Source organism: Ranitomeya variabilis, chromosome 4, assembly GCF_051348905.1.
Source record: "Ranitomeya variabilis isolate aRanVar5 chromosome 4, aRanVar5.hap1, whole genome shotgun sequence".
In the NCBI taxonomy this organism is placed as follows: Eukaryota; Metazoa; Chordata; class Amphibia; order Anura; family Dendrobatidae; genus Ranitomeya; species Ranitomeya variabilis.
In genome coordinates, this window is record NC_135235.1 from 290660452 (window position 1) to 290678441 (window position 17990).

Below are 17990 nucleotides of genomic sequence, written 5' to 3' on the forward strand. Positions count from 1 at the left end.
CCATCCATTAGTGGTTTCTGAACAGAGCTGCTCATGTCACGTGAATGACTGACCTTCAGTAGTCCGACTTCACGAATGGAGGTTGGTGGGGACTAGATGTGGTAGCCCACCCCTACAGATCATACCTGGAAGTTTTATCTTCCAGGGGCCATGACCGTGCAGGGCGGCACAGAGCGTTGGCATCTGAATTATGCCACAGGTTTTAATTTAGGAAACTTGAAAGAGATGTGCAGGGTATATAGGAGTATTCATGTTTATAGGGCGGTATTGGTGTATGTAGTGTGGTGAGGTATGGAGTATGGTAGCACATACGGTATGAGATGACGTCTGCAGCGTATATAGCAGTATTCATGTATATGGCGGTATTAGTGTATGTAGTGTGGTGAGGTATGGAGTATGGTAGCACATACGGTGTGACATGACGTGTGCAGGGTATATAGGTGTATTCATGTATATGGTGGTATTAGTGTATGTAGTGTGGTGAGGTATGGAGTATGGTAGCACATACGGTATGAGATGACGTGTGCAGCGTATATAGGACTATTTGTGTATATGGCGGTATTAGTGTATGTAGTGTGGTAAGGTATGGAGTATGGTAGCACAGTGTGAGATGACGTCTGCAGCGTATATAGCAGTATTCATGTATATGGCGGTATTAGTGTATGGTGTATGTAGTGTGGTAAGGTATGGAGTATGGTAGCCCATATGGTATGAGATAATGTGGGCAATGTATATAGGTATAGTCATGTATATGGCGGTATTAGTGTATGTAGCGTGCTGAGGTATGGAGTATGGTAGCACATACGGCATGAGATGACGTGTGCAACGTATATAGCAGTATTCATGTGTATGGCGGTATTAGTGTATGTAGTGTGAGGTATGGAGTATGGTAGCACATAAGGTATGAGATGATGTATGCAAGGTATATAGGAGTATTCATGTATATGGCGTTATTGTATGTAGTGTGGTAAGGTATGGAGTATGGTAGCACATACGGTATGAGATGACGTGTGCAGGGTATATAGGTGTATTGTATATGGTGGTATTGTATGTAGTGTGGTAAGATATGGAGTATGGTAGCACATACGGTATGAGATGACGTGTGCAGGGTATATACAGTAGGTGTATTTATGTATATGGCGGTATTAGTGTATGTAGTGTGGTATGGAGTATGGTAGCACATACGGTATGAGATTACGTGTGCAGGGTACATAGGTATATTGTATATGGTGGTATTAGTGTATGTAGTGTGGTGAGGTATGGAGTATGCTAGCACATACGGTATGAGATGACATGTGCAGGGTATATAGTTGTATTGTATATGGTGGTATTAGTGTATGTAGTGTGGTAAGGTATGGAGTATGGTAGCATATACGGTATGAGATGACGTATGCAGCGTATATAGGAGTATTTATGTATATGGCGGTATTTTATGTAGTGTGGTAAGGTATGGAGTATGGTAGCACATAAGGTATGAGATGACATGTGCAGGGTATATAGGTGTATTCATGTATATAGCGGTATTAGTTTATGTAGTGTGGTATGGAGTATGGTAGCACATACGGTATGAGATTACGTGTGCAGGGTACATAGGTGTATTGTATATGGCGGTATTAGTGTATGTAGTGTGGTGAGGTATGGAGTATGGTAGCACATACGGTATGAGATGACATGTGCAGGGTATATAGGTGTATTGTATATGGCGGTATTAGTGTATGCAGTGTGGTGAGGTATGGAGTATGGTAGCACATACGGTATGAGATGACGTGTGCAGGGTACATAGGTGTATTCATGTATATGGCGGTATTAGTGTATGCAGTGTGGTGAGGTATGGAGTATGGTAGCACATACGGTATGAGATGACGTGTGCAGGGTACATAGGTGTATTCATGTATATGGTGGTATTAGTGTATGTAGTGTGGTGAGGTATGGAGTATGGTAGCACATACGGTATGAGATGACGTGTGCAGGGTACATAGGTGTATTCATGTATATGGTGGTATTAGTGTATGCAGTGTGGTGAGGTATGGAGTATGGTAGCACATACGGTGTGAGATGACGTGTGCAGGGTACATAGGTGTATTGTATATGGCGGTATTAGTGTATGCAGTGTGGTGAGGTATGGAGTATGGTAGCACATACGGTATGAGATGACGTGTGCAGGGTACATAGGTGTATTCATGTATATGGCGGTATTAGTGTATGCAGTGTGGTGAGGTATGGAGTATGGATGGTAGCACATACAGTGTGAGATGACGTGTGCAGGGTACATAGGTGTATTGTATATGGCGGTATTAGTGTATGTAGTGTGGTGAGGTATGGAGTATGGTAGCACATACGGTATGAGATGACGTGTGCAGGGTATATACGGTAGGTGTATTCATGTATATGGCGGTATTAGTGTATGTAGTGTGGTGAGGTATGGAGTATGGTAGCACATACGGTATGAGATGACGTGTGCAGGGTATATACGGTAGGTGTATTCATGTATATGGTGGTATTAGTGTATGCAGTGTGGTGAGGTATGGAGTATGGTAGCACATACGGTGTGAGATGACGTGTGCAGGGTACATAGGTGTATTGTATATGGCGGTATTAGTGTATGCAGTGTGACTGTAGAGGGCAGTAATGTGTATAATGCAGATGTAGCAGTGTATATACATATAGTGACAGTGGTGCTGCATAGTATTGCACCGTCACTACCTCCGCCGGTCGTTGTCACTTGCAGCGTCCTCTGCGCTCCGCCTGCCGTCCCCGGATTTGCATGGTGATGAGAGGAGGGGTAGCTGTAAGTCAGTCATGCTGTGACATCTGTGCACCGGGCCCCGCGCTCACCCAGGGGGGTCTGCTGCCCGTCTGCAGCCCTCCGGCTCCGGGACAATAGGATGCGATGCCCTGAGGCGGGCGCTCTCGTCTCCTCGCTGCCTTGCAGTTGGCAGGCAGAGCCATATTCAGGGTCGCTGCTGCTGCTGCTGCTGCTGGCGGCCCCTCTCCTGTTATCGCCCCTGTGTTTGGCTTCCACAGTCAGCTGGCGGTGTGGAGTCACAGCACCTGACCGGGGGACCGTTCACCTGAGCGTCTCCTGCGCTGTGCCCCGGGGCTCACACCTGCGCCTGTGGAGGGAACCTGACAACAGCAGCGTATTAATATCCGCTCTTCACCAATCACAACTCACATTTCTAATAAAGGGCTTCTATGGCTGAACGGTAAGAGACCACTGTAAGATGAGGCCGGAGGTAGTGTCTGAGGGCTACCAGGGGGTCTGGAGGGATTCTAGGGTTAACGCCATTGTGGCATATTCGCCGGGTTACTTCTGTTGTTATATTTGCTTTATGTGTTTTCTTTTTTTTACGTTGGCCATTCGCTTGTATGTTGTGATATCTCACGGGTCAGTAGTCACCTTTGGTTCCGATCTTGGAGACCCCCGACTGGAGGGGGAAGGAGGGGTACAAGCATAAATGAAGCCATATAGACACTATGCATCTGTGTGTGTATATAGATGGACCAATATATACCCACGTTAGATAAATGATGTGTATGATGGCAATCTGTACAGCGCTACGGAATATGTCGGCCTATGTATTGGGCTCCTTCAGTTAGAGGGGCTGTCCAGGACTGAGGTATCACAGCCCTACCCTTAGGCACTCCACGATCATCTGCTACTAGGTCCCGCTTTCGCCGGAAGTACACGGTGTGCGAGGCTCAAACACCACATAGTGGCCATTCTCAGATACTGCAGCTCAGCCCCTATTAAGTTGCATAGGAGCTGAGCTGCAGTACCCAGGAACGGCCACTATGCAGTGTATGGAGCTGCACCACCTATCAGCTGATTATGGGGATGCCGGGTGGTGGACCCCAAACTATTTAATATTGTTTAGCTATCCTTTGGAAAGGTCATCAGTATTCTCAGTCTCAGACAACCCCTTTAAGCAGGACAAAGCCACTGTAGAGATGAATGTATAAAAGGCCAGGAAAAGGACATGAAAAGTTCTTTGGTTGGTTTGCAACATTATATAATATTATTGTTAAGCTGAAGTCCAGGAGGCTCTACTGATGCTCCAACACGAGCAAATAGCTTTCTAAGGCTTCTTTCACACTTCAGTTGTTTGGCGTCAGTCTGCTCCGACATAGTGACGGATCCGTCACAATTGTTGAGAAAACGGTTCTAACGGATCCGTTTTTTTAACGTATCCGTTACTTGGGGGTTGTCTGGGAAAAGTATCTACTTTTTGGAGCATGCGCAATTGAAAAAAGCGGATTGGGGCGACGGATCTGCCGAAATGACGGTCGCGACGGATCCCGTCGCCCATAGGCGGCCATTCTATGGAATGGCGGATGCGATTAATCCATCGCGAACCGCCATTTTAGCGCAGACAAAAAACGTTATAATGTCCGTCTATGTCTAGATGACGTCCGCCAAATTTCGACGGATCCGTCACATGGCGGATGGAACGGACGACCATCCGTCACAATCCGTCGCTAATGCAAGTCTATGGGAAAATAGCGGATCCGCCAAAAAAAAATGGCGGATCCGCTATTTGATGAAAACGGCGGATTGAAACTGACGCCAAAAGACTGAAGTGTGAAAGAGGCCTAAGGCCTTTTACCTTGTTCTGCAGAAGATTTCATATTTTTGAAGGGGGCTGGCCATCGCAATCTGTTCACTAGTTCAGCCAGCCCCTTTTGCTGTTACCCTCAGTTCACTAGCTCAGCCAGCCCCTTTTGCTGTCACGCTCTGTTCTGTAGCTCAGCCAGCCCCTTTTGTTGTCTCGCTCTGTTCACTAGCGCAGCCAGCCCCTTTTGCTGTCACCCTCTGTTCATTAGCTCAGCCAGCCCCTTTTTCTGTCACCCTCTGTTCACTATCTCAGCCAGCCCTTTTGCTGTCACATCTGGTACAGTGGCAGAGAAATGGGGCTGGCTTAGCTAGTGAATGGAGTCTGACAGCCAGCTCCCTGCACATGGCTGACCCTGGAAGGAGGAGGATTATGCTCTCAACCATGTCAAGTAAATGCGGAGGCAGAGCTGCTGTAACCGGCACTGACTGCTGTCTGTCCGTCATGCCTTCATAATGGAAATATATTAGTGAGATGTATTAATTACAATCTTACATACATATAAAGCACATTATTTTAGCTGCACGATCCCTTTAAATATTACATTTCTGTTTTAAATTAAAATATTGTACTTTTATGGTGCCCCCTAGTGGTCTCAGAACAACCACCTAATAAATCCAGTAAGATGATGCCGCCTTGAATGCGCTGGTACTTACATCGTCCGCCTACAAGATCAGGTTGGCCATACTGAGCATGTGCGACCACCAGGACACGACACATTAGGGGTGGACATTCTGAGAGGGAATCCGATGAACAGCAGGGGGCATCATAACAAGTATGTAGCTGCTATATCTACACACACAAGCATTTTTTTCATTATTTGATCCCAGTTGACCATGTGTTCTGTTTTGCCTCATTTAACAGAGCAAATGGACGTCTGATGGCCAGACAGCCCCGCTAGCGCTCAGGCGCAGGGCATTAAATGCATGCATGAATTTATTTATATCAAGTCTCGATAGCCGGCGCTGCTCCCGTTCACGACCTGTGTCAGCAAAGCTGCATTATCTGGCGAATCTCTTTAATGCTTGTTTTGCTTTGTCATTTGTAAGCAAGGATTAAAGGTCTCCATACATGTGCTCTGCTGCGGAGCTGTAGGGTTTGCTGCGATGTGACCGGTCAGCACATGGCCGAGCCTTGTGAATCCACAGTTCATTACCACCAGCTATTGACAATTGTAAGGTCATTTCCTTTGGACGCCCCCAACACCAACCCTTCATCTTTATAGTTTTCTCTGGTTCTGATTTGTGGTCTAAAATGACAGCAAACTGCTCTATTATGCTGGAATTTACAGATGTATCAAAGATGTCTGTTAGGGGGATGACTTAATCAGTGACATGTTATAGAAAAAAACTCCAAAGACTGAAAGAATCCCTGTATTTTGCACCATCCATCTACCACTCAAGTCTGACCATTTTCTCTGGCCCTGCTGTCGAAAAACATCCCCACAGCATGATGCTGACACCACCATGTTTCACTGTGAGGATGGTGTTCTTGTGGTGATGAGCTGTTTTGGTTTGGCACCAGACATATCCTTTAACTTGGTGGCCAAAACGTTTAATTTTGGTCTTATCTGACCATAGCACCTTCCTCCATACATTTGGGGACTCTCCCACATATTTTTTGGCAAACGCAAAACAAGCCTTACAATTTTTGTGTCCAAGTAAAGGCTTTTTTCCTGCCCACTCTTCCATAAAGGGCACCTCTTTGGAGTCTACGGCTTATTGTAGTCGTATGGACAAATACTCCAGTCTCTGCTTGGGAACACTGCAGCTCCTTCAGTGTTACCTTCTTTTCTGACTAATGCCCTCCTTGCTCGGGCTGAGAGCTTTGGTGGGCGCCCTCTCTTGGCAGGTTTGTGGTGGTACCATGTTCTTTCCATTTGATGATAATGCATATGATGGTGCTCCGGGGGAATCATCAGAGATTGGGATTTTTTATTATAACCCAACCCTGACATAGTGGTGTTTGAGAATACTTATGTATTATTGTTAGTTTATGCTGCAAATAAAAAAATAATAATAATACCCCCATGTGAACAGGGCTTTATGTTGGCAGTCTGCAACAATCATCCGAATGCCTAGAGTCCTAGACAATACCTGTAGGTCAGATTTCCGTTTTGGTTACAGTGAAGACATTCCTCTCTGGATCAGATTCAACCTACCGTAATTTCCTTTTATTGTTTGTGTTTCTTTTTTTTTTATTATTATTGATTTTCTAGATTAAAAGCAAAACGAGTTCTTGCATTTTTGTAGAAAGTCTCTGGGGCACGACCGGACCGCGCTTCTATTTTCGTTAGTATTCTTCATTGTTTTTATAAAGGTTAAATTTAGAGGAAGGCGGACAATTATTCCTAGTCCCATTTCACAGTCTAGCAGTCATCACAGGTCATTGCAGTCTCCTGAGCAAAGTTCTTTTAATAGGCCGGATGGATTTTCTGCATGTGGCAGAGGGAAGCCGCGCTGCAACTGAACGTGTGAGATATGGAAACATTTGATATTGGCATAAAGTCATGGCCGAAAGTGTTGGCACCCTTGAAGTTGTTCCAGAAAATTGGTGGCGCCCTCAACTTAATATTTGGTTGCACACCCTTTGGAATAAATACCTGCAATCGATCACTTCCTATAACCATCAACAAGCTTCTTACACCTCTCATCTAGAATTTTGGAGCACTCTTCTTTTGCAAACTGCTCCAGGTCTCATAGTTGAAGGCGCCTTCTCCTAACAACAATTTTAAGATCTCTCCACAGGAGATCAATGGGATTTAGATCCGGACTCATTGCTGGCCACTTCAGAGCTCTCCAGAGCAATGCTTACAAGCTCTTTACAATAGAGCATGTAATGCTGCTCGGAAGCTGACCAGATCTCTGTTTCGGCCAGCTTCAGTGCCGTTGTGCTCCTCCGATGTTGCAGACAGAAAGTGGCTTCTGCTTGCAGCATCCGAGAGCGCACAGTTCGAGCCAACGGTGTGACAGTGCTACTTCTCCGAACTGTCAATCGATCAGGAGCACACTGTCTTCTAGCAAGCAGGAAGGTGGTAGGGAGGGGAGCTGTGTGCTCCTGAACAATAAGTTCACCATTTAAAAGGGTTGATATTCATCCATGTAAAATAACAGCCAATAGTCGCCTCTGGTATCGGCGCCTTCCCAGCAAAGTTGGCGCCTGGTTTCCCTGGGCTTGCATGACCTTATGTCACGGGAGCCCTGCATTCCATCGCTACACTCTCACTTCCTTCTGACGAAGCTGACACCCGTAAGAAGTGAAAGCTGCTGCCGGCTTCCTACCAAGGTCCGCTTTGGTAGTTATGTACCTCATGGAATTGTCAGCTTTGCCAGACTGCTAAATAGTGAAATGTTACAGGGGATGTACAGTCTGTGGTCACACCCCATTTGAGAACTATAGTAGAAATATTTTTTGTCACCCTGTTGTCCCAGGGAGGTTGGTTTTTCATGTAGAAGTCACAGGACAGCAGAGTTCCTCATGGCAGTGAATCACATAGGAAAACTAGATGTGGTCTCCCACGACTTGCCGTTTCGCACATGCTTCACCTCTGCTCCCAACTATTTACAGCAAACTGCTGGTTTCGCCGTTTAGCACACTACTGCATCATGTGATTCTTCCCAACCAGAGTAATTTTGTGGGGGGAAGAGGTGGGTGAGGGAATTTTTTTTTTTTTTCGTTGTTTCATTTTAATTTTGCTATTTTTCCTTATTTTTTTTCATCAGTGCTAAGTAGATGACACACAGCTGGAACCTGTCCTAGAACCTTATCTGCTGTTTTTTGGGAATCCTTCCTAATGGACCCCATAATTCCACTGGAGGCTTGAGATGGACTGGGACCCCTCTGCAGCCATGCAAGTGGGAATGCGTGTTGTGCGAGGAGTTGACTGGAAATGGGCAAACCAGGACAATGGCGAGGGCAGCGTAGGCACCGTGGTGGAAATTGGACGGCAAGGAAGCCCTACCACCCCTGATAAAACCGTAGTGGTTCAGTGGGATCATGGCACCAGGACAAACTATCGCACTGGATTCCAGGGAGCTTACGACCTGCTGCTGTATGATAATGCCCAGACAGGTATGTGCCAAGTCATTTACTGACACACAAAATGTCTATATCAAATGGCGAGTCCGCAAAATGTCTATATCAAATGGCGAGTCCACAAAATGTCTATATCAAATGGCGAGTCCGCAAAATGTCTATATTAAATGGCGAGTCCGCAAATTGTCTATATCAAATGGCGAGTCCGCAAATTGTCTGTATCAAATGACGAGTCAACAAATTGTCTATCAAATGACGAGTCCGCAAATTGTCTATATCAAATGGTGAGTCCACAAATTGTCTATATCAAATGGCGAGTCCACAAAATGTCTATATCAAATGGCGAGTCCGCAAAATGTCTATATCAAATGGCGAGTCCGCAAATTGTCTATATCAAATGACGAGTCCACAAATTGTCTATATCAAATGGCGAGTCCACAAATTGTCTATATCAAATGACGAGTCCACAAATTGTCTGTATCAAATGGCGAGTCCACAAAATGTCTATATCAAATGGCGAGTCCACAAATTGTCTATATCAAATGGCGAGTCCTTTGTGTATACTATATGTTGCTCATCTTGTACCGACTTTGCGTTTTATGGATTTTCCTTCTCCATTCACATCTAAAGTAAAAAAAAACAAAAAAACAACTTATCAGCTAGTTTCTTCCTGGAGCATTGTGTGGTTTTATTTATGCTCCGCCACAATGTACTAAAAGAAAATATAGTAAACTTTCTAAAGGTTTTTTCTTTTTATTTGCATAGTTTTCTTAGTTTAAAGAATGTTTAGAAGTCAATAAGTAGTAATATAAGAAAGATATCTTTTTATTGATACGTTATTAAAAGAGTATAAAAAAAATGTAGTGCTTGACTCAAAGAATATACTAAATGAACAAAAGTCTCCCATAAGTATAACTCATAGTTCATGTAATTTCCCCTGACAAAGCCTGAGGCGAAACAGTGTTTTTTTCTAGGTGAGCATGGTTACCACTGTGCATGCTGTTTATATTTCCTACTTTTTCATCACTCTCTATCCTACTACACTCAGTATATCTTTTGCTCACTTAGCTGATTCTTTGTGTCTGTCATTGTGTGTATTTATATATTTATACTCCTTTTTTTAAGGATGTTTCAATATTTTTTTTTATTTATACTTATTGAGTTATTCACTTTTTTTTTGCAAAAGTACTTTATATTTTTGTACATATTTAATAGTATATACAGCTACGAATGTAGGTTTTTTTTTGTTAGCTTTCTGCATCAATGAAATGTAAAACATCATATACGGTAACTAAGAAAGTGTACAAGATACGCAAAGTATTATCAAACTTATTTAGCATTTTATGTAAATTTATAGTGTGGAATATTCTATATTTACTGTGTTAAATTAAAGTTTGCTTTTAAAGGGTTACTCCTGTCCTAAAAAGTTACAGCATATTGTTAATGGTCTAAGTCAGAGTGAGGAGACTTAAAAGCCATGCATACTTGTTTATTGTGTTTGTGCTATAATGTATAATGCATGTACCGTAATTGTCTATGAAATCAAATAATCAATAAAAATGATGTGATTTAAAAAAAAAAAAAAAAGAAAAGCGCCTTGCATGCTCCTCTGAGAAAATTAAATATTTCATTTCCCAGATGAGCATGCATGGCTTCTAAGTCTCCTCACTCTGACGTGCCAGGCTTGTCTTGTCACTCTCCACAAGGAGGTATATTAGAATATTTAATTTCCCAGAGGAGCATGCATGGCTCCTCACTCTTTGGGTTATAGCATTCTTGTTTTATTCCTCCTGGAAATGTATAACTTGACAATTGCCTGTTACTATTCACCTTTAGGTGTGTCCCATTGCTTTTCACCAACCAATCTGAACTGACCAGACCATGTCAGATTGTGTAAGGGATGGTAACGCCCAGTTGTCAGTTTCTTCATACATTTCCAGGAGGAATAATAGAGGAAGGATACAACGCAATTATAAAAAAAAAAGAGATTATTTCATGAGAAGGCAAATATTCATTAAAATAGACATATTAGAAGATCTGTAACATCCGTTTGAGGGTTAAAAATGGTCCACAGACCACAGAGAGAAGGTTGTAAAACTTTTATACTTGAACTTTGCTTTTTAATTGTTATGTTTCCCCTCAAGATTTCAGGACGGAAACATATATTTTTTTCATGTTTTGGTGGATAGTGAAATGCCAGAAACTATTTATGGGACTCGTTCAGTACTTCAGAATATTTCAGATTAATTAGGTGCTTCCATCTTCATGAAAGGCTGTGGACATCTGTGACATTGCTTACAAATGTTAGTGGTGACCTATAGTTAAAGGGAATCTGTCAGCAGCTTTTTTTCTATGTAATCTGAGAGCAGCGTAATGTAGGGGCTGAGATCCTGATTTCAGTGATGTGTCACTTACTGGGCTGCTTGGTGCAGTCTTGATAGAATCCCTGTTATCTCTTCTGTAGATGTAGCAATGCTCAGGATGCTGAGGTGTGGTCAACGCCGCCCTCACCACTGATTGGCAACTTCTTATGTATCTGTGCATTGTCAGCAAACTGCCAATCAGTGGTGTTGGCGGGGTTACAGATTAGCTGGACTTGGTTGCATATGATATCTAGTCCTGCAGTGATAATCTCCTGCTGATAAAACACTGCTTGTACTGAAACTAAAGCACACAGCCTAATAAGTGACACATCCCTGAAATCAGGTTCTCTTCCCCCACGTTATGCAACACGATGACATGGCAGAAACCTGCTGACAGATTCCTTTAAAAAAAAATTTCCATCCCAAACATTTATGGAAAATTTGCAGGATATGTAATAAATATATAGTATATATAGTAGATGCATATCCCACCATGGGACCTGCTTCTATTTTTATACACTTGCCGAATAGCGGAAATAGCGAGCACCTTTAATCAGAGAGAAGTACATGATGGAGCCCGGTTCCCGAGATACTGCAGATAAACATTCCAGTGGTGGAACCTGCAACTACTATTGCGTTATGGCATATCCATGGATTTGGTATAAATGTAGAAGATGGGAATACCCCTTTAAGAAAAAGTTACAATCTTCTTTCTTGCATTAATTTTTAATCCTCCTCGCATGCGGTTTACAACCTACTCCTAGTTTCACGATTTTCTGTTGTGGGATTATCCCTCTAAGTAATACATGTTGGATGTGAGGCCTATGTGTCCTGTATGCTGCTGCCTTCACTAACTCTCATGTGTCAGCACAGCTTCATTTCTGGATTGATTTCCTCCTCTGAGATCATGTACTTTCCTCCCTGTCTACAGCCTGAATGGTCTGCCCTCCCTAACAACTCCCTTTCCTCCATGATTGTCCCATTGTCCGCTGTTATCTATAAGACTGAGAGAAGATCGGCCAGAGAGCAGCCCGAGCTAGGAGTAGAGCTCTGACAGATTTCCGCCAGATTATGAAGGCTAGCTAGCTAGGGGACAGACTGTAGCAGGAAAATGGTAGGACATTTTTAATAAAGACTATATAAAAAGTTGCTTAGTTTTCCATTTAGAAGCATTAAAAAGATAAAAAATAGTCTAAAAAAGAACCCTTAGCCATAAGGATAGGGGTACTATAATATAGACTGTTGGACTTATTAGTCTTTTTGTTCTTGATCACACAATAAGAACTTTTACAGACACCAGAAGACATCCTGAAGGCATCATTGGAAAAGTTCTCAACTCTTGTTTCCTGGGATTTGTCCAGCCTTGGGGATTTAGTCTCTCATATGCACAGTCCGATATGTCATCGTTATAAATGTTCTGTTGCCATGACCTGGTCACAAAAGGTTGTCCTGATCCTCAGGTGTCCGTCATCCGAACATCATTTGTGACTGTTGCAAGAAGCACGGGATTCGTGGAATGCGCTGGAAGTGTAAAGTCTGCTTCGACTATGACCTGTGCACCCAGTGCTACATGAACAACAAGCATGACCTGTCCCACGCGTTCGAGAGATATGAGACTGCCCATTCACGGCCGTAAGTATGGAGTGAGGGAACTAGAACCGCTGTAAACAGAGAGAGAACATCTCAGACCGACCCTGGTCCTGGCACCATCATTTAAAGAGAATCCCTCAGCAGGGGGTTGTTACGTAATCCGAGAGCATCATGTTTTAAGTGCTGATTCCAGTGATGTGTCACTTACTGTGTTTTGCTGTTTCAATACAATCAGGCTTTTATTAGCAGGAGATTATCACTACAGGACTATATATCTCGCGCTTCCTAGTACAACCGCGCTCCCACCACTGATTGGCAGCCTCATGTAAATATACATTGTACACAGAAAGCAGCCAATCAGTGGTGTGGGCGGGTTGTACACTGCTCAGCATTCAGAGCTCTGCTAGATCTGCAGCAGAGAAATCTGTGATTATATCAGCACTGCTGCACCCAGTAAACTCAGTGATATATTGCTGGAATAAGGGTTTCTGCCCCTACATCATGCTGCTGTCACATTACATAGCAAAAACCTGCTGACTGATTCCCTTTAAAGATATTTTTATGAGATGATTCTCAGGGAACATTTGCCTCTTCCTCTTTATTCACTAATGATTGCTGGGGATACCAGTGATCTGACTCCTCGTGATTAAAAACTTATCAAAAACACTTTTTGATTTTAGGGTAACCCCTTTGGAATGTCATGAAACATAATTACCAATATTAGGGACATCTCTCGTTTGGCTGATCTATCCAACAATGGGTCTGGCATTAGCTAATTTGCTTGTTTTCCTGGGGAACATTGCTTGTAAGACTCCCTATAAGCAGCAGGAGATCCTGAAGGAGATCCATCACTTTCCAGCCTTGATACAATCTAATCCTAATGTATCATCGCTTTGCAGCTGGCCCAGCTGAGGTTAATGCAGACACATACTCTCAAACAATTTCTGTGCATTTACTAATCTAAGGGTTTAGCACAGTCTTACCGATAATGAAAATCTGTAGGGATGCGCTGAGAATAGAGAATCCGTGCCGCCGTGCCTCATGTTACTGATTCTTCCATTGTCTGGGATTGAGGAGGAGTGGGATCCTTAGCTCAGCATCCACCTGCATGGAAGATTACTGATGTCAGGATTCACCATAGGACGGAGGGATCTTGGCCACCGATCAGACGATGCTGCCATAAGAGGAGTTAATGACAAGCAGGGCAGAAAAAGTGAATTAATTGAAGGGGATCATCTCCCCCTGGTGGTGGGGACTTATTGCACAATATGCTATTTCCATTTACTGGGCAGCATGAGAAGCTTTTAATTATCTTCATGGTGTAAGCTGCTGCTTGACCAAAAGGGAGATTATTTGTTTAATATCAGTTTTGGGACTAAAGTACTGAAGCAAAAGATGCAGTATAGCCAGCACGTACTGCTAATGATTTCCAGCTTGTGGGCATTGCCCTCCTGGTAATACATGCTGGATGTGAGATCTTCACAAGCTGTGATGCACTAGCACAGCTTCATTCCTGTTGTGATTTCCCCTTCTGCAGACAGTGAAACGGCTACTATTACGGTTAGCTTCATTGAAAATACATCCTCTCAATGTAATCTCCTTTTCTCCTCCAGAATCTTGATTCTTTACACTCTTGATACAACCTGGGTGATATTTTCAATATTTTCTTCGGTAGCTAGAACTTTACATTTGAACTTCATAGAGACTTAATCGCCTAGATGCTGTGGTCAATCACAACCTTGGCATCTAGGGTGCTTAGATGGAGGGGGTGACCCCCTCTATCACACTATTACCCAAACCGTGACACGATCTTTGGATCGAATGGTTTTCATGGCTTCCCAATAATGACCCCCTGAGCTGCAAAGTTGGTGCTCCTATTATACCCTACCATAGCTCAGCTGGCAGAAATAAAAGCTCCCATTGATGGGGAAAAAATACATTTTTATTATTTTTTTTTTTAAAGTGATATAAATATGAATAAAGTAACCATTCACTCCCAAATTTTTTTTTTTAACAGATTTCAATTCATTATATGGTAAATCAAATGGTGGTTGAAAATTGTTAAAGTTATAGGATTTGGAAGGAGGGGAGGGAAAAAAAAAAAAAAAGAAGTAAAATAGCCTTGTTCAATAAGAGTTGTACAAAATGCCCTAAAAATGAAATTACCCTTTCGTCAACCCGACGGTGAAATGTACTACCTCTTCTTCTTTCTCATGCTGACCTTGCAAACTTTGGGAGGAGGAGGGAGCCAATAAGCAGAGACAGGAGGCTTTTAGGTCTGAGCTGACAGCATCCAGGAGATGCCAAAAGCAGCAGCACAGCCAGCTATGTACAGAGGTTGCACTGACTCTACAGCATGTCCCTGCATAGTCTGACACTGTCCAATCAGCGCTGGTCAGATTTGATTGTAGGGGTGTATGCATAGGCCTGGGACATGATCATACCCATTTGTCATTTTATTCATAAATTTCCTGGATGACTAACAGAAGAACGGCACAATGTAAAGTTATAGGAAAAGGTACTCCAGAATCAATGTTGTATAGAAAATAAATGTATTTACTAAGTAAGACCCATGTCATATGGATTTTCTTTTTTTGGGGTGAGAAGATAGGGGAAAATACAAACCTCACAGGGAATGGATCTTCTGTTCCAAAATTGCAATTTTGCACTCCACCCATAGAGGGAGACAGCCTCCTTGTAATGGGCAAATATGCAGCAATTATCCCTGCTGCAGAAATCACTGTCTTATTACAATTACATTTACACCAGGCTTCATAAATATAAAACCTGTAAATTAAAACCTTTAATTATTTGATTCGTCGTGTTGTCTGAAGATGTGTATATATATATTTCTTTCCATGTTAAGCACTACTGCTTTTGGCAATAGAATAATTGTTGTGGTTGTTTAAAAAACAAAAATGACATCGTGTTCTCATCTAATTGGCAAATTCTGCAGTGAACATCAAAGTCATCTGAGACAATTTCCCAAGAAATTAGCATGCCTTGCTGAAACATAATCTTCTGTAAAAACTACCATAGAGCGGCTGTTGGAATGACCGGGAGCATCTCTTATGTACTGGAGAATAGTCATCATCCCCGCAGAGCAAAGGAACGAGGCAGGAAGACGTTCTGCATGTAGGAGGTCTATAATCGAGGCTGGAGGTTCAGATAATTTATACATTTAAAGGGATACATAAATATAATAGAAAAGCAGGAGCAGCACCAGGGTAAGGTGGGCGTAGAGCCTCCCTGATAAAGACCAAACCATCCAGACAAGAAGTAATGAATGAATGTTGCCAGTCTTGGTATAAATCTTGCAGTCTTTATATTGGCGACTGGGTTTATTCTAGACTCATACTTTCCGTTGTTTTAAGAAATTCACATGTACATTAACCACAATGAACAGACGCCCGCCCCTATCTTCTGTAGCGAAGCACCTAATGAGCGTGTGCAAAGGTCACTGTGAAAAGAGGGGGAAATTGTTCATTGTGATTGGTGGATCCTGTGTTACTAGCTTTGAATAGAGGTGTTACCTGTCATTGTCATTCTGTCTCTGATGATAATGAGACTGCTGAAAAGGTTTGGTTATAGAATAGGAAATATGAGTCTGAAAATAGTCCCAGTGGCCAGTTTAAAGATTGTTAGATTTCACATTTTTTATACTGATTGTGATATATAAAAGCAAAACTTTGTCATAAAATGAGAAAACAAATACATCAGAAAGGTAGGCAGAAAACTTGGGATGCTGCCCCTTCAACTGAAGGATCAGGGGGTACCTAGAAGCATGCCATCTTATGGTTATGCTTCGTGACATAGTTAAAGTGTCATAAATGTAGAGTGATTTTTTTAATTATTTTTTTTCTAGAGTCATTCTGACTCCTCGCCAAGGCTTGCCACGTGTAGTCCTCAAAGGGATCTTCCAAGGAGCCAAAGTTGTGCGTGGACCTGATTGGGAATGGGGAAACCAGGATGGTAAGAATAAGGGATAAGATATCAAAAAGGGATTTCAGAAAGGTTTGGCCACTTCCACCATATGTCAAGATGTCTGTTGAGCTGTTTTCAGAATTCAACAAGTGATAGCAAATCAATACAATATGTCGTCCATTACTGATCGAGCGAGGTCCGGAGCAGCGTAGCCTCTGAACAGCCAGAGTCTTCAGCACAGCCCCATCCAGATAGAGGTTCAGAGCTGTAATTCAAGACCCAGCACCAGAGCTGAGCATCGGTAGCCATCTGCTGTATGGAGCAGCGAGACCCTGATTATTGATCTTCTGAGCAGTTGGATCTCCACTAGCAGCATTGTATTCATTATCTACAGTGGATGTAAAAAGTCTACACCCCACTCTTAAAATTTCAGGTTTTTGTCATGTAAATAAATCGTAACGAGAAGAATCGTTTCAGAACTTTTTCCACCTTTAATGTCACCCATTATCTGTACAAGTCCATGGGGAAACAATCTGAAATCATTTTGAGGAGGAAAATAAAAATAACAAAGCTAAAATAATGCAGTCGTATAAGTGCGAACACCCTCTTATAATTGGAGATGTTGTCCAGAATTGGCCAATCACATTTACTGTTCTGTTACACAGCTTCCATTATTTACAGTGATTCTGATTTAACCCCATAGAAAGTTTAGGTGTTCCAGTAGCATTTTCTTGACAGTTTAGTTGTATTTTACAGCAGAAGCCATAAACGGCTTACAACACAGCAAAGGGATCTCATTGTTGCAAGTTATCAGTCAGGAGAAAGGTGCAAAAAAAATCCAAATCATTAGATATACCATGGAACACTAAAGATGGTCATCAAGAGGTGACTTTACTGTGGCAAAACAGTGACATAACCTAGAACTGGACGTCCCTCAATTGATGAAAAAACAAGAAGAAAATTGGTGTGGGAGGCTGCAAAAGAGGCCTATTGCCATATCAAAGGAGTTGCAGAAATTTTTAGCAACTGCTGGTTGTGTTCTGTGTGTCACAGCAATTTCCAGTATTCTTCATATTTCTCACCTGTAGAGTAGCATCGCAAAAGGGAAGCCTTTTCTTACAAAGAAAAATATCCAAGCCCATCTATGTTTTGTCAAAACCCACATAAAGTCTTCCTAAAGCATGTAAAAAAACATGTTAGGGTATGTTCCCACAGTCAGTAGACGCTGTGGGTTGGACGCTGCTTACTTGCGCAGCGTCCAACCCACAGCGTCCAGATGTTACAGCATAGTAGATGGAATTTCAAGAAATCCCATGTCCACCCGCGGAGACGGACATGCGGCGCGTCTTTCCAGACCGCAGCATGTCTATTTATCGTGTCGAGATGCGAGTCTCCGCAAGATAAATTTCTCTCATACAATGCGCTGCGTCCAAAGCACTGCCAATTACTGAATGTGTGCACATAT

The 17990-nt window shown here is 42.6% G+C and overlaps 1 protein-coding gene across 5 annotated transcripts in view; it reads left to right on the forward strand.

Moving 5' to 3' along the window:
* MIB2 (MIB E3 ubiquitin protein ligase 2) overlaps positions 1-17990 on the forward strand; it is an 85012-nt gene that overhangs the window by 38800 nt on the left and 28222 nt on the right. For 3 of the 5 annotated variants that reach the window (XM_077250158.1, XM_077250154.1, XM_077250157.1), the window contains 3 exons: positions 8336-8684; positions 12472-12643; positions 16467-16573. In XM_077250158.1, the coding sequence (XP_077106273.1) occupies positions 8438-8684; positions 12472-12643; positions 16467-16573 (526 nt within the window). In that variant the 5' untranslated portion in view covers positions 8336-8437. Of the gene's footprint in view, positions 1-2769; positions 3207-8335; positions 8685-12471; positions 12644-16466; positions 16574-17990 lie in introns of those variants that run through there. The other 2 variants (XM_077250159.1, XM_077250156.1) reach the window with 2 other exon arrangements.